General features: G+C 44.7%; 1 protein-coding gene across 11 annotated transcripts in view; it reads right to left on the reverse strand.

Annotated features, from left to right (window-relative positions):
- Window positions 1-5,427: 5,427 nt before the first annotated feature.
- The window catches only part of LPAR5 (lysophosphatidic acid receptor 5), an 84,920-nt gene continuing 69,318 nt past the window's right edge, over window positions 5,428-21,029 (reverse strand). For all 11 annotated transcript variants that reach the window (XM_033923792.1, XM_033923790.1, XM_033923785.1 and 8 more), the window contains 2 exons: window positions 7,765-7,864; window positions 5,428-7,681 (listed from right to left, as the gene is read on the reverse strand). In XM_033923792.1, the coding sequence (XP_033779683.1) occupies window positions 6,533-7,624 (1,092 nt within the window). In that variant the 5' untranslated portion in view covers window positions 7,625-7,681; window positions 7,765-7,864 and the 3' untranslated portion in view covers window positions 5,428-6,532. The remainder of the gene's footprint in view (window positions 7,682-7,764; window positions 7,865-21,029) is intronic.

Genomic DNA, 21,029 nt, shown 5'->3' on the forward strand with positions numbered 1-21,029 from the left:
CATTTTTGTACAAAACCTTAAAACACCACATTCCACCTATCAAAATCACTTACAGAGACTATACCATCAGCTCAAGAGCTATTAGCTTTTTTCATTAAAAATGACTACAATAACATCTTCAATGCCTGTTCACCCACCTCAAACTCAACACGATAATCCTCAACCCCCAATTTTACCATCAGATCTCTGCATCAGGTACAGTGACCAAATTTAATCTTCCATCAATTTTTGATCTTATACGAGTAAGCTCTTCAATGTGACCCACTGCATCGTTGATGGATCCCATCCATCAATGATGCATCATTTCTCCATTTTATTCATTCTATGGTGACCACTAGTTTATCTGATAGATTAGTACCAGATGAGTGGAAAGTAGCAATTCTCTGTCCAACATTTAAAAATTTACAATCTTGAAAAAAACAGACGTTACTAACTACCGACCAAATCAAAAATAGTGGAATCAGTGGTATTACAGTAATTGGAAGATTTGGTAGATAACACAAATTTTCTTCTTTAGTGTCCCTCCAGACTGGCACAGAAATGGCTGGGTTTATGCAGGTGGAGACTGAGAGACTAACTTTTGGCATCAGTACAATTGGGCTTTGCAGTCCCTCTTACACTCAGTCTTTTCTCAGTCTCCAGCAGGTGGAGTGGTAAGATTGTGCAGTCTGTGCTGAGGGTTGTTTTGGGCCTGTTGGATCTGGTTAGGGAATTTCTCTGGTCCCTTTTGTTGTCCAGATAGAGCTTGGGGGACCTACCGACCTTGGGAGTGTCACACTTGAAAGGGTTGAGTCCCTTCCCCCACCTCCACAGGTTTCTCTGTGTTTAGAGGAGCCTCTACTGTACACCTTGCCACTGATACCGGCATTGACTACAGTTTAGAGTGCCATGCGGGGTCTGCTCTAACTTGATATAGTTCGTGAGCTGCGAGAAGTTAAAAAAAAAAACCCCCATAAACGGAGCATAAAGTGGTCCTGAGGCCACCATTTTAGTACAGCATTGAGGGGAGACATTATCGAGACGTTCAAATATGTCACAGGCCGTATCGAGGTGGAAGAGGATCTCTTTTTCCTTAAAGGACCCACAGCAACAAGAGGGCATCCGTTGAAAATCAGTGGTGGGAAATTTCATGGCGACACCAGAAAATATTTCTTCACCGAAAGGGTGGTTGATCGCTGGAATAATCTTCCACAACAGGTAATTGAGGCAAGCAGCGTGCGAGATTTTAAGAAAAGATGGGATTGGCATGTGGGATCTCTTCATGGAGGTAGTTAGGGGGTGGGCCATTAGTGTGGGCAGACTAGATGGGCCGTGGCCCTTTTCTGCTGTCATGTTCTATGTTTCTATGTATGTGGGGTTTTGGCGCATTCAGTGCTTCGAGAAGGAGCACAAGTGCGTTTTATGTGGGCGCCGAGTGGTGGATGTGGCTGGCGGGTGCACAAAATGTTCTGGCTGCTTTGAGGGGGACCCGGCTTTGAGAGTTGACGTGTCCAACTCCACTTCACACGCATACCGCTCATTGGCAGGAGGCACCGGTGCCACCCACGCCAAGGTTTCCTTGACTGCTGGGGAGTCCCTTGTCACTGCGGCTGGGGCTGCTAGCGGTGCTTCTGTAATGGCTGGATCAAGTTTGGCTTCGGTGACGCGTTTGATTTCAAGTGCCAGTTTAGCGACAGCACTTCCCTCAGTTTGGCAGGAAATGTCTCCATTTTTGTCCACTGCCTCGGGCGACCTTCCTTCTGTCTTAGAGAGTCAGGAACAGGTCTTAAATGTGTCTTCTGCTCATGCTAAGATTTCTAGATTGCTGTCAGGGTTGTTAAGCCCTGATTTTAGGTTAGCCATGTGCAAGGCTTATTTACAGGCAGCTGAAGATCCTGCTTCAGTTCTGGGGGTTGTCTGGGGGGTCTTTTCCTTCCAGTGAATCACTGGAAACATCCACAATGGCAAGCACCCCACTTCAGAGTGTCCAGGTCGTCAGATGCGGTGTCTAAGGCTAAGCACAGTAAGTTTCCCTTTGTCTTTGAGGAGGAATTGGATAAGCTGGTTCAGGCTTTGAGTGTCTCTAATGTGCCTCAGTAAAGAACCCCCCCCCAAAAAAAACACTAAACACCAGAAGACTGACCTCGCCAGGTTTCACGTGGTGGTTCTGCCTGGGGATGTTTGAGTGGATTTCGTAGGTACCGCCCTGGCTGGGGTGCAACCTCTTTTATTTCCAGAGGATGTTTCTTCCAACATATGCATTGTGGGTCCTTCTCACGGTTCAAGTCAGAGCACGGTTGTGAGATTTTTTTACCAGGGATGGGCAGAGATTACAATGGATCAGTGGGTCCTGGAGGTGATTCGGGACGGTTATGCTCTGGAGTTTTCACGTTCTTTGCCAGATCGTTTCCTCTCCTCTCCTTGTCACTGATCAAGTTGCTGGTCCTCAAAGTGGTAGTCCCAGTGCCTTCTCAGGAAATTCACACCAACAGGTACTCCATTCGTGGTGCCCTAGAAAGAGGGGTTCTTTCGGCCCATTTTGGATCTCAAAGATTATCTACAGTGCTCTCTGGGTTCTGTGTTTTCACATGAAACCCTGAAATCGGTAATTCTGGCTGTCCAGCCTGGGGAATTTCTGACTTCTCTTGACCTAACAGAGGGCTATCTGCATGTTCCTATTTGGCCTCTCATCAACGCTTCCTACACGTTGCAATGGTTGTTTTGGAGAGTTTAAAGAGCAGTGGCATTTGGTTTGGCTGGTGAACTGTGGGGCATTCTGAAAGGTTCTTGTTCTAATCAGTATCCAACAGTGTCCCCTGGTCTGATTTGGGACTGTTCCTTGCCTTCTCTATGTGAGTGTGGAGTTGTATGTTCTGGTTTAGCCTTGTTGATTTTTGCTTGGCTATTCGTAAAGACTGATTGTAAGAGGGACTGTACAGCTCACTTGTACTGATGCCAAAAGTCAGCTGGCAGAGAAGCATAAACTCATCTGTTTCTGTGCTGGTCTGGAGGGTCCTAAAAGAAATAAAATTAGCAGGTAAGGACCTAATTTCTTCTTCATCAACACCAACTGCTTCTAGAAAACATCATGGTAGAGAAACTTCATTACTGGCCTTGACCTCATTTATTTTAAACCAGTTATGATGCTTACTGGAAGGTGTGGCTCACTAGCAGAGCTGCTGCTTCTGCACCTAGAGTTTGTGATCTGCTCCTTGTGACCCTGGGCAAGTCACTTAATCCTCCAGTGCCCACCAATTTGAATTCAGCTCTGAATGCCAAAGCCACAAAAATGCAGTCTAGAAGTCCCCCCTTCTCTTTAGATCTATCTGCTGCTTTTGATTGTATAGATCAGTGTTTTTCAACCTTTTTACACCTATGGACTGGCAGAAATAAAATAATTATTCTGTGGACCGGTATCAGTCCGTGGACTGGCAGTTGAAGAACACTGGGCTAAGTCGTAGGCCAGACCCCGCCCCCATAATAGTATTAATTGCACCTTGCACGTCCCGTGCCTCATCTGGAAGCCTTCCCTCTGACGTTGCAACGTCAGAGAGAAGGCTTCCAGTTCAGGCGCAGGATGCCCGTAGGAGCCACTGCCCGTGGCTTTATGCACTGAATCAGTTAGGAAGAGGGAGCTGGCTCGAAGATAACGCCACATCGATCGCACCGTGGACCGGCGGTTGAAGAACACTGGGCTAAGTCGTGGGCCAGACCCCGCCCATCTCTACCCAATCTCCACCCCAGACCCCGCCCCCATAATAGTACTAATTGCACCTTGCACGTCCCGTGCCTCATCTGGAAGCCTTCCCTCTGATGTTGCAACGTCAGAGAGAAGGCTTCCAGTTCAGGCGCAGGATGCCCGTAGGAGCCACTGCCCGTGGCTTTATGCACTGAATCAGTTAGGAAGAGGGAGCTGGCTCGAAGATAACGCCGCATCGATCGCACCGTGGACCGGCAGTTGAAGAACACTGTTTTGGGCCTGATGTACGTGCTGGCCCTGTGGACCGGCAGGAAATTTCTGTGGACCGGCACTGGCCCATGGACCGGTGGTTGAAGAACACTGGTATAGATCATGACCTGCTTACTGGCAGGTTAAACATTAGGGATTGCAGATATAGCTCTTAATTGCTTTGTATCTTATATATCAAATCGTACTTTCAAGGTACATTTCAATAGCATCTGTTCTACCTCCTTTTCCATTGACTCAGAGATACCTCAGGTTCTCTTTTATCATCAATTCGGTTTAATCTGGTTTTGCTTCCATTACTAACGTTAGAACAATCATTTCCATTGTTCATCTACGCAGATGATATTAAAATACTAGACAATATCAATCACAACTTGACTTTTATCACAGCTTGGCTGTCTAGTCAAGAAATGAAATTAAATCCAGAAAAATGTAAACTGATCATTTTTCATCCCAAATAAAAAACTACTAATAATTCCAAAACAGTCCCATTAGTAAATTCAGCACATATGCTTGGAGTGAAGTTAGATACACAACTTCCATTTAATAGACATATTTCACATACTTTTTACAAACTTCGTTTGACATGTTCTGTCCGGTCATTACTTTGTCCTTCTGCATTTAATACAGTACTTTAATACATTCACTTGTAATTCAGCAATTAGATTATTGTAATTCACTGCTTAGGGGTAAAAAAATCAAAGACCTTAAAAGATTGCAAAATATTCAAAATACAGCTTTAAGATTAATTCATAAGGCAAGAAAATTTGATCAAATTACTCCACTGTTTAAAAAATCACATTGGTTACCAATTGCTCATTGGCTTACTTATAAAATTAGTTTTCAAGACATTACAATCAAATGAACTATCTTATACCCTATATTCCAAAAACAGCTCTTTGTTCTGCATAACATAATCATTTAGTTATTCCTACGAACAGAGAAATAGTTAATGAGCAGATTTGGCAATCTATTTCCTTAATTCATGGACCTACACCTTGGAATTTACTTCCAGTTCATATTCATCAACTTCTTTAGAGTCTTTTCATTCAGACTTAAAAACTTTTCCTTTTCGTGATGCTTATTCTTGAACTAGTTGTATTTTTAAAATTATACTAATGTGGGGATTAAATTAAGATTGCAATAATCTGGGCCAAGTAGTATTTTCCTATTGTACTCCTCTTGTATGAGGAAAGACTAGAGAGGTTAGAGCTCTTCAGCTGAGGGGAGATATGATTGAAGTCTACAAAATCCTAAGTGGAGTGGATCAATTTACTACTGCATCAAGATTTACAAAGACTAGGGGACACTCAATGAAGTTACAGAGTAATACTTTAAAAACCAATAGGAGAAAATATTTTTTTCACTCAGAGAATAGTTAAGCTCTGGATGTGGTAAGAGTGATTAATGTAACTGGAGGAAAAGTCCATAAACTGCTGTTGAGACAGACATGAGAGAAGCCACTGCTTGCTTTGGATCAGTGGCATGGAATACTGCTACTATTTGGGTTTTGCCAGGTTCTTGTGACTTGGATTGGCCTCCGTGAAGATGGGATACTGGGCTAGATGGTCCATTGGTCTGATCCAGCAATGCTATTATTAGATCCCAACGGGCGGGATAGTAAATAAATAATATACTTGATGAAACAGTACATACTTGACCATAGAACAGCATCACCTGGCAAGGTTTGGGAAAGGCTAGTAGAGCATCACACAGGTATCTTAAGTAGCCTGGTGGGTGGGATAGTGAACCATAAAGGGGAGGACCCAGGCCCATAAGCCACTCTACCCACTCTATTTATGGTGGAAAGTATGAGACCACCAAAATCCTACCATATTGGGGGGAGTTTTGGAGAGCTCAGCATAAATTATAAAAGGATTAAGTGAGATGTAGACCTGGTATCCTTTATGTGAAGTTTATAGCAATGCCCTCGAAGGTGGCAAACTGCTCTGTTGGCATGTCTATGTGGATAGTACATTATAACGCTGGGCCTTCCCACAGCCAAATGGTCTGGATTTGGATGTTTTAACTTGGATGCTTTTATGGTAAAAAGTTGGACTTCCTACGGTTGGTCATCCTGGCGGCTAAGATGTCCAAGTAGACTATTTCTGAAAAAAAAAAGAAAAAATTTAGGTGTCCAGCAGTTTTGAAAATGGACATTTCTCCACCCCCAACTTTGGATATCTTGCAGGAAACATCCAAAGTTGGACTTGGATGTCCTATTGAAAATGGCTCTCCATGTCTGTTATAGAGCTGGTCATTTATACAGAAGTGTGGGGGGGGGGGGACGACGACAGGAGAATATAACAGCAGTGTTCAAGAACCTGAGAGCTAGTAAAAGTGCACATTAAATAAATCTATTCCAGCAGAAAAGGTTATGATCAGAGGCTCTGTGGAGGTAGATATGGGAATAGTATCAGCCTATATTTGTTAGGACAAATGAATGCATGGAATGACCTTGTAGAAGAAGTAAAGGGTAAGCCAGATGTGAGCAGAAGTCATATTGCACTTTCTCTTTCTCACTGGGGGATTGAGAGAATCCTTCCCCTACTGCATCCCCCTGCCTTCACCCAAACAGCTCCCTTATTACACAGCAGAGTCCTGTATTTGGCGATTCAGCAGAGTGATGCTAGTGCTTGGTAACCTCTGGTCCCTATGGGCTCCGTTCTCTGTCTTGCCTTTCCCTAACACTGTGTTTAGCACCTTGGGCTCACAGTTCCAGGTTTGGCCCTGGCGGAGACCTTTAAAGGTATTCCGGAAGCCCTCAGTGCTGAAATAGTACACAAGGGGATCCAGGGTACAGTTCATGCTAGCTAGAAGGATAGTCACTACCAACGCCTGCCGTACCGCACCCACAGTCCCCTTTCCGGCCTCAATCACATGGGCCCTCAGTAGTCCATAGGTGGCCAGTGTCAAGTTGTAGGGCACAAAGCAGATAATGAAAATGATGAGGTTCACCACAAGCAGCCGCACAGTCTTCTGCCGCCGTCCACCCACCTGTTTGCTGCCATCACTATAGCTGCCACCACCACGGCACAGTTCCCAGAAGATACGGGCAGAGCCATAAACCACAAACAATAGTGGCAGTAGGAAACCCAATACCTCAACCAGAATGATCAGTGGGAAAAGGCTGCGCTCCCAGGCACTGAAGGCCTCAAAGCAGCGGGAAATTTTTCGGTCTTTGTACCGACAGTCATTGGAGACATGGATAAGAGCTGCTGGCACAGAACCCATCAAAATGAGTGCCCATACACCCAAGCAGACCAGCCGTGCTACTTTGGGGCGGCGGAGATGGCGCCAGCGTAGCGGGTGTACAATGGCCACATAGCGATCTAGGTTGATGCACATGAGGAAGATGCAGCTGCCGTACATGTTGATTTGGAAGAGGGATCCATTGACCTGGCAGAGAACTTTCCCAAAAGGCCAGTTATGGTGGGAATAGTAGTAGAGGCGTAGTGGCAGAGAAAGGGTAAAAAGCAGGTCACTCAGGGCCAGATTGAACATATAGATACTGACCACGGAACGCAGATGAAGGTAACGCAGGAAGATCCAGAGTGCCAAGATATTCAGAAACAGCCCCAAAGGGAAGAGGATGCTGTACCCTGCTAGGTGCAGTGTGTGATTGGAGCGGTAGTCTTCACACTTAGATAGGTTCTGGGAAGTATTCGGGTCAGCCATACTGGAGCCAGCCAAGGTCACATCTGCCTCACCGAGAGGAATCCCCCAGGCAGAGAGCTGTGAAAAGCAAAGAACAGAAACCACTAACACGTCTGAAGCCAACTTTAGACATTAGTCAAGACAGCTGTCCTGTCCCTTACCTGTCTTTCTGGGTCTGAATCCTGCCATTCCTTGCTCAGTAGAAAACAAGGAATTCAAGAAAACCTGAGGCCTTGGAGAAGCCATCCGCTGTGCCTGCTCCTGAAAGAGACAGTAAGTGGGAAGACTTGAGGAAATGCTCCTGGGATAAAGTACGAAATCATTCAGGAAAGAGAAAACAGCAATGAGAGAAAACAGGAGAAACTAAGGGGCACAAAGACAGGCCTCACTAGAGCCCGAGGGATGAGTTGAGACATACCTTTGATGTTTATAAGTCTTCAAATTTGATAGATTTATATATAATGTTTATAGAGAGGATGGCTATTGTTCTTGTACTTTTGTGTTCTTGGTTTTAATTTAATTGTATAGGTAGACTCTTAGACACCAAGAACATGGGCCAGGATTCACTAAATCTCCAAACCGTGCACGATCCGTTTCCATTTGCATGCCAGCCAACTAATTCAGTAAAGGACTGCATGCAAATGGGGACGATAGTTAGCACGCCCCCTACCCACGGCCAGAGCGATCCCCGCTCATGCGCACACCCTGACAGTAGTGACAGGACAAGCAGCCTCCTGTCACTGCTGTCAGGGCTCAGCCCAGCCCAGATCTCTCTTGCCTGCTCCCAGACTCTCCTGCTTTCTGCCACCGTTCCCTGCGGTGCAAGCCCGTGGTTTTAAAGTGGGCCTGCACTGCAGGGAACAGCGGCAGAGAGCAGGAGAGTCCGGGAGCAGGCAAGAGAGATACACCTGCCTGACAAGATCGAGGGCCCACCCCCGATGCTGCCCTCCCTGCCCGCACAATATGGTAGAAGGGATGTCAGCTTCCTCCTGCCACCAACTAACTCCCCCTCCCCCCCCTGCGGTGCCCGACACGGCCCAGCCCACTCACCCACGAATGGCCCGACCACGTTAAAGTTGGGAGCAGGAGGGGTGCTCAGTCCCTCCTGCTCCTAGGCCTCCTACCCCTGGCCCACCCCTGGTCGGCCCAGGCAGTCGGGCCTGGCCTGGTACCTTGAAAATAGTTGTGAGCAGGAGGAGTGCCCAGTCCCTCCTGCTCCTTCGACAATCCTCCCATCTTCAGGAGCAGGAGTAAAGTCCTCGTGCTCCTGCTTCCCGGTCCGCCACTACACAATAGTGGCCTTAGGCCCTGCCCCGGCGCGTCATCTGATTCACGCGATGGGCCTAAGGCACTGATTGTCAGAGAACCTCAGGTCATATATATAGACATACATAGGGCTCCTTTTATCAAGCCGCGCTAGCGGTTTAACGCACGTTAAACCACCGGCCCCACTAGCCGCTACCGCCTCTTCTTGAGCAGGCAGTAGTTTTTGGTCAGCGCGGGGGTTAGCACTTGATGAAACGTCACAAGCGTTAACCCCGCTAGCACGGCTTGATAAAAGGAGCCCATAGCAAAATTAAAAAAAAAAAAAATCAAGTTGTAGATAAACTATGGGCAAAAAAGTAAAAATTAAAATAATAAAATGAAGCTGCTGGAAAAAATGTGTATAATTGATAGGAAATATAGTAACGGTGCCATCTACTGGAAATAAAAAAGGACAATGAATGATGAATAGGCTGCAAAGTAACAGATATTTCAAATAATGTGGTAAATGGCGCCATCTGGTGAAAATAGTAAAAAAAAGAATAAATGTGAAGGGGCTGCAAAGTAAAAGATATTTCAAATAATGTGGTAAATGGCGCCATCTGGTGGAAATAGTAAAAAAAAGAATAAATGTGAAGGGGCTGCAAAGTAAAAGATATTTCAAATAATGTGGCAAATGGCGCCATCTGGTGGAAATAGTAAAAAAAAGAATAAATGTGAAGGGGCTGCAAAGTAAAAGATATTTCAAATAATGTGGCAAATGGCGCCATCTGGTGGAAATAGTAAAAAAAAGAATAAATGTGAAGGGGCTGCAAAGTAAAAGATATTTCAAATAATGTGGCAAATGGCGCCATCTGGTGGAAATAATAAAAAAAAGAATAAATGTGAAGGGGCTGCAAAGTAAAAGATATTTCAAATAATGTGGCAAATGGCGCCATCTGGTGGAAATAGTAAAAAAAAGAATAAATGTGAAGGGGCTGCAAAGTAAAAGATATTTCAAATAATGTGGCAAATGGCGCCATCTGGTGGAAATAGTAAAAAAAAGAATAAATGTGAAGGGGCTGCAAAGTAAAAGATATTTCAAATAATGTGGCAAATGGCGCCATCTGGTGGAAATAGTAAAAAAAAGAATAAATGTGAAGAGGCTGCAAAGTAAAAGATATTTCAAATAATGTGGTAAATGGCGCCATCTCGTGGAAACAATAAAAAAGGCAATGAATTGACTGCAAAGTGAAAATAAATAAATGTTAAAAAACATTCAGACCGAAAGAGTGAAGGGTTATTAAGCTGATTAATTAATCTGTTCTTCCTTATATAAAATCTTGTAGATGTTGCCCCGTTGTGATGAATTTCTATGGGCTTTGGTGCATTTCCCTGGGCCAGGAGACTAACCTCTTATGATTCCGTTCCAAACTAGCTGCATTTTTAATTGTAAATAATAAAGCTTTCTATTTTTAAAGTATGTTTTTAAGATGATATATAGGGAAGAACAAAGACTCAGCCGTTTACATCTCCTTGGCGCCAATCCTGGGGCTCTTTTCACAAGCAATTAATCAGTTCCTAGGGGTTTCGGTGCATTTCCGGTGGGGGACACGCTACTTTTGAAAAGGGAAGCCCTTGGGGGAGGGGGGATTTCCTTTATCTCCTGATAGCAAAACGCTGATCTATTTTGGCACCATTCCAAATTGGCGGCGTCATTAACCTATAAGTCATAAAGCTTTGTTTTAGATATGTTTTTAAGGAGAGGCAACATCGGCAAGATTTTATATAGGGAAGAACATAATATCCTTCACCTAAACTTTACATATAACATTTACTACATCTTTTTCTTTTTGGGGGAGTCCGTTCGTTGCCTTTTTTTCTGTTTCAACCAGATGGCCCATTCACATTCATTGTGTTTATTTTTATTGTTTCCACTTAATGGCGCCATTAGCTCATGATTTGAAGTATGACACCAACACTTTGTCTGTACATTATTGACTATTGTACTTTTCTTGTGTACCACTTTCCCTTTTGCATTTGTATTTTGTAAAACTTTCAATAAATTTTCAAGGAAAAAAAAAAGTATCTTTCACTTTGCAGCCTATTCACATTCACTGTCTTTTTTTACTGTTTCCACCAGATGGCGCCATTTACCACCGTGAACCCCCTCCTGTTCCCAACTGTTAAAAAGGTATTGGGGCAGGTAAGTGGGCCGGGCCCCACCACGGGTGGGCCGGAGGTTGGGAGGCCTAGGAGCAGGAGGGACTGAGCACTCCTCCTGCTCCCAACTTTTTGGTGCCGGTCATAGGGGGGTGAGCAAGGGCGTGCAGTGCCGGTCTCAGGGAAGGAGGGAGGTAGGGCAAGTGCCGTGCCGGTTGGGGTTGGGGGGTTCCGTTTTTTTGAGGGAGTACATTTTTTTTGACAGGTTTGCCTTCTTTTTTATTCTTTTTTTTTTTTATGAGGCAGATATTTTGTGTGTGTAACACACGCAAAATATCGGTGCCATGGCAAAAAATGAATAAAAAAGAAAGGCAGGCCTGTCAAAAAGCCTGCAGACCTACCGGTAACTCAGTTACTGACTGGTCTGCAGCAGTTGGGCTATTTTGCATGGGGTTTTACTCATTTGCATGGGACGTTCGAGACCGGATTGCTACAGGCATTAGTGCAGGAGGGAACTCTGGTTGTAAAGGGCTCACAAACCGATCAGCACATGATCGGTTTGCTTAGTGAATCTAGCCCATAGTTGGGCAAGTTACAAATTGTTAAACAAATCAAGTTTCAAGTTTATTATTTTTCTTGATTGATTGCTTAATCAAATTCTAAGCGATGAACATATTAAAATATCTAAGGAGTGACTTTGGAGGGGTAGGGGAGAAAACCAATAATGAAGTTTCAGAAATCCTGAGATAAACACAAAGGATTTGTAATGTTGGGGTAGGAAGGCTAAAGGCCGGGATGGGGAGGGTAAAGCCTGGGAGGGGCACAGAGGACCCCTAGTGTCAGGATGGGGAAGGTAAAGCCTGGGAGGGGCACAGAGGACCCTTAGTGTCAGGATGGGGAAGGTAAAGCCTGGGAGGGGCACAGAGGACCCTTAGTGTCAGGATGGGGAAGGTAAAGCCTGGGAGGGGCACAGAGGACCCCTAGTGTCAGGATGGAGAGAGTACTACTACTTATCACTTATATAGCACTGGAAGGCATATGCAGTGCTGTACATTTTGACATTTATAGATGGTCCCTACTCTGAAGAGCTTACAATCTAATTTGGACAGACAGACATAACATCGATGGTAGGGGATGCAGAACCCAAGGTCAGAGGAGTCAAAAGAACTCTCAAAGAGGCGGGCTTTTAAAAGGGGCTTGAACACTGCCAGAGACGGGCCCGACATAGGAATTTGGGCAGCTTGTTCCAAGCATACGGTGCAGCAAGGTAGAAGGGACGGAGTCTGGAGTTGGCAGCTGAAGAGAAGGGAACAGATAGGAGGCACTTATCAGCTGAGCAGATCATAGGGAGAGACAAGTGAAGGGAGATAGTGAGGGGCAGCTGAGTGAGTGCATTTGTAGGTCAGTAAGAGGAGTTTGAATTGAAGTCTGAAACGGTCTCATATCCTATATCCTGTCTAATGTTACCATGAATCGCTATCAACCGTTCTGGGCTCCTGGGGAGAATGAGCTATAACATTGGGGGGGGGGAGGCACAAATTACCAAGTCCATCTAAAGGAAATGAAAGCAGGGTGGGTTGTGAACAGTCTTGGAATGAAGAGCACAGCCGGTGGTAGGACTTTGCCTTCCTCCCCAATCCCAACTCATCGCCACTTTTGTCATCCTCTCTATACAGACACTGCATTTGTGACCAAGGCCAAAAAATGAACAGGAAACCTTAAAATGTCAGACTTTTTTACATGTACAGCAATATTTGAGAATTAGAAACTGAAATGCAAAATATCATAAGAATTGCCCTACTGGGACAGACCGAAGGTCCATCAAGCCCAGTGTCCTGTTTCCAACGGTGACAAGCCCTGGTCCCAAGTAATAAAACAGATTTTATGCTGTTTATCCTAGGAATCAGCAGTGGATTTCCCCAAACCATCTCAATAATGGTCTATGGACTTCTCTTTTAGGAAATTATCCAAACCTTTATTAAACCCCGCTAAGCTAACTGATTTCACCACATTTTCCAGAAATGAATTCCAGAGGTTGGGGTTTTTTTTTTTGTTTGTTTTTGTTAAAGTGTTTTATTGATGCAACAAGTATAATGTCATAACAAGGCAATAAACATAAAAAAACATGGCCATATAAGTGAAAGGTACATAACCAGAAAAATGCGACCACAGAGAAAAGCAAGGCGAAGGTACAATAATGCTCACCTACTACCTGGTTGATATCACAGGTTAGATAGTCCTCCAAAATAAAAGCATTTGCAGTCAAAATTATCCATACTAATATGCCATGATATACTTGGTGCCTTATTTCCATTATACATAAAACCAGATATAATTCACCCTCCCAATCCGATCATATAATACAATTCCAGTCATCCCAATCCCACCTCCCATACTACCACAAAAGGATAACGAAAACACCAACACATACTCACCAATCTCACTCTGCCCCCCACCCATCCCACTTTCTCCATGTTACCCACACAGTCAAGAGATGTGGCTCGGTCCCCCACAATCTTCCCCTTGGTTCATCAGAGAGATAAGCATTGTGGCCACAAGTACAAGTAGCGTAGACGTTCAGGAGTTTGCTGCTTCCCTTTCTCCAAGGCAATTTCAAACATGAAAAGGAAGAACTACTTCCTCAAGCCAAAATTTCAGAATGACCTTTATGGTATAATAATTCCACCCACCCTAGAAGACCAACAATCAAGCAAGGAATGCCTGGGCCAGACACAGTAATCTACCTATTCAAAAGACAACAACGCACTCTCGGGGTCAAAGTAGACCAAAAGGCTCGCCAAGTGCGCTTAAATTGATGGCCCATGGGAGAGTCCAAATCCTGGAATTGGATATGCTCCAACTTAAGCAATGTAAGCTTTTGCATTCTCCATTGAGAGAGGGAGGGAGGATTCTGGGGTAGCCAATTAAGCAAAATAACTTTCTTCCCCATAAAGATGGTACGCTGCAAGAAGGAACGATACCCTCGAGGAACAGGCACTTGCAACAAATATAAATCAAACAGTATCAAGGGTCCAATTTCAGTCCACAAGTCCAAACGGAAGATACATAGGTAAGTAAACTGCTCAGAATGACTTTTATTATTAACAACAGAGCTATCGGAAGATGGAGTTATATTCCTATCCAATAATAGATGTTGATTCCCTAACAATAAAGTCATATAATCCCAGGGGATGATCGTGTGCAATACCCCCTCCAACTTAGGAAGTACAGTTGGCCAGAGAATCAATTTAGGACACTCGAAAAGTACCTTCATGAATTATGCAACAAAGACAATGAGGATCATCCCAGAGACTTATAGCAGCACCCCGTGCCCTAGTCAAAAGAGCTTAAAATGAATTTCTTGGAGATCGGAGGCCTTAAAACCCCCAGTTTCAGCCCTAAAGAGCTCCTAAAATTGTGCAACACTTAACTGCTGTCCCAACTCCTTCTCCTATCACTGTGCTACTTGGGCTATGCCAGAAGTGTCCAATGTGTCCAAGGAATTCGGTAGTATAAAAAAATTTCTATCTAATTTAGTGCCATCTGCCTGGGAACCCCACTGTGCTTTGTTGAGCATAGTAAACATAGAAACATAGAAACAGACGGCAGATAAGGGCCACGGCCCATCAAGTCTGCCCACCGCAATAACCCTCCCCTACCTTTCCCTGTGAAGAGATCCCATGTGACGATCCCATTTTGTCTTAAAATCAGGCACGCTACTGGCCTCAATTACCTGTAGCAGAAAACTATTCCAGTGATCAACCACCCTTTCGGTGAAGAAGTATTTCCTGGTGTCACCGTGTAGTTTCCCGCCCCTGATTTTCCACTGATGCCCTCTTGTTGCCGTGGGGCCCTTGAAAAAGAAGATATCTTCTTCCACCTCAATATGGCCCGTGAGTTATTTGAACGTCTCGATCATGTCACCCCTTTCTCTGCGTTCCTCAAGTGAGTACAGCTGCAATTTATTCAGCCGTTCCTCATACGGGAGATCCTTGAGTCCCGAGACCATCCAGGTGGCCATTCGCTGAACTGACTCAAGTCTCAGCACATCTTTGCGGTAATGCGGCCTCCAGAATTGTACACAGTATTCCAGATGGGGTCTCACCATGGACCTATACAAAGGCATAATGACTTCGGGCTGACAAAACTCCTATGTATACAACCTATGATTTGTCAAGCTTGCAAATAAGCCCAAAAATGGGAAGCAGGTAAGGGCCACGGGGCCTTCATTTGATTAAAACATGGGAAGTGGCCACCCCCCAGTTCCAATAAATGAGAAGGACTTCTGCATCCCCTATCCGCCTACAGAGATAAAGGTGAACAGCCCATCTCCAGCGGAAAGCCCGGGTTTCCCACATAGCCTAGCAATGGAGAGGCACAAGTGAACCTCTCCTGCCTCCTTCACCACCACTCCCAGGCTGCTCAAAATGGTTGTAAGAAGGTAATGTGGAACCTACACTCCAGATGTGACCCTGCTCTGATGTGGAGAAGATTAAGGAATGTATACAGATGACACCGGGCCTTGATTGGAGAGAGTGGGAAGAATTTCTGCTCTTCCAAGAAAAATTCATGGACTCCCCGTAATAGAGAAACTACCTTATAAAACCACAAGTCCGGTATAAGCCCTCCTAATTTTTTCCCCAGAATAAGCTTAGTATACGCAATACGGGCATTCTTATTTCACCAAAGCCTTAAACTCAAGTTCATCTCTCCACTTAAGCTAGACTGGTAGAACCTGTATTGGGTACAATATCTTAGGCAATAACATCATTTTAAGAAGAGCCACCCCACCTAATAGTGACAGAAGGAGATCCATCCAGTTCGAACACATATTCCTCAATTGGGTAATAACCCTCAAGGTATTTTGTTTATACATTTCAGAAGGGGAAGGATGGAGATAAATCCCCAAATATTTGAGGGAGTGTGTCAAGGGAGGTGGTAGCGAGGAAAACAGTGACATTGTTCATAAAAACGTGGGATGAACACAATCAGCAAATAATGGTATACATTGAAGAGCTAAGGCCAGTACTGAGCAGACTTGCATAGTTTGTGTCCCATAGATGGCCATTTGGTTGAGGATGGGCTGGGGAGGGCTTTGACGGTGGGATGGTTTAGATGGGCTAGAGTACACTTAGACGGAGACTTCAGTAGATGGAACCTAAGCACGCTACTGGGCAGAGCTTTAGGTTCTACTCCAGAAATAGCTAAGAAGAAGAAAAATTTAAATTAAATCAGTAATTTAAAGAGAGGGTATGGTTGGGCAGACTGGATGGACCATTCAGGTCTTTATCTACTGTCATCTGCTATGTTACTATGTTAATAGGCAAATCCACATGCCAAGGCTCCCACCCCCTCCCTGTAGAGGTAAGACATCCGATTTGCTACAGTTTAGCCTGAGTCCGGAAAAGGTGCCAAAAAGCTGTACCCAGCTCAAAAGGAGTTGCGTAGCAGCCTGGTTCACATAGAGGAGCATGTAATCAGCAAACAAGCTCAACCAGAGCTCATGGCAGGCCACCTGAATGTCTGTCTAAGTCGTGCCGCCAAAGGTTCCACTGCCAACACAAACAACAAAGGGGAGAAGGGGTGTCCCTGTCTTGTTCCTCTTTGCAGGGCAAAGGGAGAAGTTAATTTACCATTAATAAAGAGCTGGGCCCTCGGTTCGAAGTACAGAGCCTTTGCCCACTCCACAAATCTACCCACGATCCCGAATCTATCCAGGGTCCAAAAAAGATGAGGCCAAATAACGCTGTCAATATCCAGGCTGGCTAAGACCGCCCCATTATCCTTTCCCTGAGATTCCTGCATCGCCAGTATAGCCCTACAAAGGTTCGTAGACACATACTTCCCAGGCACAAATCCTACCTGGTCTTCACCTACCAACTGGGGCAGATAACTTCAGCCGCTTACCCAATATGGCCGCCAAGAGCTTGACATCCTGATTTAAAAGAGATATGGGCCTTTAGGACCCCAGCTACTCAACATCTTTGCCCTGTTTGGGAAGCAGGATAATATGAGCCAGGTTGGATCTGCCTGGGTTTCCCTCCTCCTCTGAGGCATCAGCAAACATGTTTTGTAGGGGCTTTAAAACCATGTCATCGGGGCCTGGAGACTTGGTGAGTTTCAGATTCTGAATGGCCAATTTGATTTCTTCCATCTCCAATTGCTCTGACATCAAAGAGGGAAGGTGTAGGCCCTGAAAAGAGAAGTCCCTAGTCCACACATCTACATAACCGGGAATGTATAATTTAGTATAGAACTGCACAAATTTTTCCGCAATTTTCTCTAAATTGGTGAGTCACATGCCTTGAGCATTCCAAATGCACCCTATAAGTTGTTTATTTTGGGATGGACAAACCAGGTTGGCTAGTATCTTCCCCGTTTTTACGCCCCATTTAAATCTCAGAAAGTATACGTCCTGTTCTGTTCTGGTGGTCAAAACCTGATCTGCCTCTTTGCAAATATTTTCTATCTAGAGGCTTCATCTAATCTATTAACATGGACTCCTCGTAATACTTGCAGTTCTTGAGAGAGTTTCAGCAAAGTACCCTCCCTAGCTGCTTCCCAATATATAGTAGGGGACAAATCCTCTGGAGAGTTAGTCTGCATATACTCCAGAAATTTGGCTCTAAGAAAAGTATGGAACTCCTGGTCTCTGTACAAATGGGGAGGTAATTTCCAAACCCGATCCTGCTCTTTATTTAACAGATGGAAGGTAAGGGTGATTGGGGCATGATCAGATACTGTTGCCTCCCCCACTGCAGACAAAAGAGATTGCGAGGAGAGTATATAATCAAGTCTCGCATATACATTATGGGGATGGGAATAGAAAGTGTAATCCTGTTCATCAGGATGCATCCACCTCCCCCCAACTGGTCCATTACAAAATTTACTCCCCTAGAGTCTCATGATGGGAATCCCCGGCATTGGATGGTTTGCGGTCCAAAATAGGGTTAATGGTAATATTTAAATCCCCCCCCCCCAGATTACATAGTAACATAGTAGATGACGGCAGATAAAGACCCAAATGGTCCATCCAGTCTGCCCAACCTGATTCAATTTAAATTTTTTCTTCTTAGCTATTTCTGGACAAGAATCCAAAGCTCTACCCGGTACTGTGCTTGGGTTCCTACTTCCGAAATCTCTGTTAAAACCTACTCCATCCCATCTAAACCCTCCCAGCCATTGAAGCCCTTCCCAGCCCATCCTCCACCAGATGGCCATATACAGACACAGACCGTGCAAGTCTGCCCAGTACTGGCCTTAGTTCAATATTTAATATTATTTTCTGATTCTAGATCCTCTGTGTTCATCCCACGCTTCTTTCAACTCAGCCAGTTTTCCTCTCCACCTCTCTCAGGAGCGCATTCCAGGCATCCACTACCCTCTCCGTAAAGTAGAATTTCCTAACATTGCCTTTGAATCTACCACCCCTCAACTTCAAATTATGTCCTCTGGTTTTACCATTTTCCTTTCTCTGGAAAAGATTATATTCTACGTTAATACCCTTCAAGTATTTGAACGTCTGAATCATATCTCCCCTGTCCCTCCTTTCCTCTAGGGTATACATATTCAGGGCTTCCAGTCTCTCCTCATACGTCTTCTGGCGCAAGCCTCCTAGCATTTTCGTCGCCCTCCTCTGGACCGCTTCTAGTCTTCTTACGTCCTTCGCCAGATACAGTCTCCAAAACTGAACACAATACTCTAATGTCTTACCAATGACCTGTACAGGGGCATCAACACCTTCTTCCTTCTACTGACTATGCCTCTCTTTATACAGCCCAGCATCCTTCTGGCAGCAACCACTGCCTTGTCACACTGTTTTTTTTGCCTTTAGATCTTCGGACACTATCACCCCAAGGTCCCTCTCCCCGTCCGTGCATATCAGCTTCTCTCCTCCTAGCATATACGGTTCCTTCCGATTATTAATCCCCAAATGCATTACTCTGCATTTCTTTGCATTGAATTTTAGTTGCCTGGCATTAGACCATTCCTCTAACTTTTGCAGATCCTTTTTCATATTTTCCACTCCCTTTTTGGTGTCTACTCTGTTACAAATCTTGGTATCATCTGCAAAAAGGCACACTTTTCCTTCTAACCCTTCAGCAATGTCACTCACAAACATATTGAACAGGATTGGCCCCAGCACCGAACCCTGAGGAACTCTACTACTCACCTTTCCTTCCTCCGAGCGACTTCCATTAACCACTTGACAGGTCATGGACCTGATGGGCCGCCACGGGTGCGGACTGCTGGGCGCGATGGACCTCTGGTCTGACTCAGTGGAGGCAACTTCTTATGTTCTCTGGCGTCTGTCCGACAGCCAGTTTCTGACCCAGTTCACCACTTTGGGTCCTAACTTCAGCCCTTCAAGTTTGTTCAACAGCCTCCTATGAGGAACTGTATCAAAGGCTTTGCTGAAATCCAAGTAAATTACATCTAGCATATGTCCTCGATCCAGCTCTCTGGTCACCCAATCAAAAAATTCAATCAGGTTCGTTTGGCACGATTTACCTTTTGTAAAGCCATGTTGCCTCGGATCCTGTAACCCATTAGATTCAAGGAAGTACACTATCCTTTCTTTCAGCAACACTTCCATTATTTTTCCAACAACTGAAGTGAGGCTCACCGGCCTGTAGTTTCCTGCTTCATCCCTGTGACCACTTTTATGAATAGGGACCACATCCGCTCTCCTCCAATCCCCAGGAATCACTCCCGTCTCCAGAGATTTGTTGAACAAGTCTTTAATAGGACTCGCCAGAACCTCTCTGAGCTCCCTTAGTATCCTGGGATGGATCCGTCTGGTCCCATCGCTTTGTCCACCTTCAGTTTTTCAAGTTGCTCATAAACACTCCCCTCTGTGAACGGCGCAGAATCTACTCCATTTTCTCGTGTAACTTTGCCAGACAATCTCGGTCCTTCTCCAGGATTTTCTTCTGTGAACACAGAACAGAAGTATTTGTTTAGCACATTTGCTTTTTCCTCATCACTCTCCACATATCGGTTCCCAGCATCTTTTAGTTTAGCAATTCCATTTTTCAACTTCCTCCTTTCACTAATATATCTGAAAAAAATTTTGTCTCCCTTTTTTACATTTTTAGCCATTTGTTCTTCCGCCTGTGCTTTCGCCAGACGTATCTCTCTCTTGGCTTCTTTCAGTTTCACCCTGTAGTCCTTTCTGCACTCCTCTTCTTGGGTTTTTTATATTTCACGAACGCCAACTCTTTCGCCTTTATTTTCTCTGCCACTAGTTTGGAGAACCATATCGGCTTCCTTTTTCTCTTGTTTTTATTGATTTTCTTCACATAAAGGTCCGTAGCCATTTTTATCGCTCCTTTCAGCTTAGATCACTGTCTTTCCACTTCTCTTATGTCCTCCCATCCTAACAACTCTTTCTTCAGGTACTCTCCCATTGCATTAAAGTCTGTACGTTTGAAATCTAGGACTTTAAGTAACATGTGGCCGCTCTCCACTTTAGCCATTATATCAAACCAAACCTTTTGATGATCGCTACTTCCCAGGTGAGCACCCACTCGAACATTAGAGATACTCTCTCCATTTGTGAGGACCAGATCCAATATCGCTTTTTCCCTTGTAGGTTCCGTCATCATTTGTCTGAGCAGAGCCTCTTGAAAGGCATCCACAATCTCCCTACTTCTTTCCGATTCCGCAGACGGAACATTCCAGTCCGCATCCGGCAGGTTGAAATCTCCCAGCAGCAGAACCTCCTCTTTCCTTCCAAACTTTTGGATATCCACAATCAGATCCTTATCAATTTGCTTCGATTGAGTCAGAGGTCTGTAGACTACACCCACGTAGATAGAAGTTCCATCTTCTCTTTTCAGAGCAATCCATATCGCTTCTTCCTCTCCCCAGGTCCCTTGCATTTCGGTCGCTTGGATATTGATCTTTACATAGAGAGCTACTCCTCCACCTTTTTGACCATCTCTGTCCTTCCTAAAAAGATTATATCCTGGTAGGTTTGCATCCCATCCATGTGATTCACTGAACCATGTTTCTGTGA

Source organism: Geotrypetes seraphini, chromosome 16 (genome assembly GCF_902459505.1).
Source record: "Geotrypetes seraphini chromosome 16, aGeoSer1.1, whole genome shotgun sequence".
Taxonomy (NCBI): domain Eukaryota; kingdom Metazoa; phylum Chordata; class Amphibia; order Gymnophiona; family Dermophiidae; genus Geotrypetes; species Geotrypetes seraphini.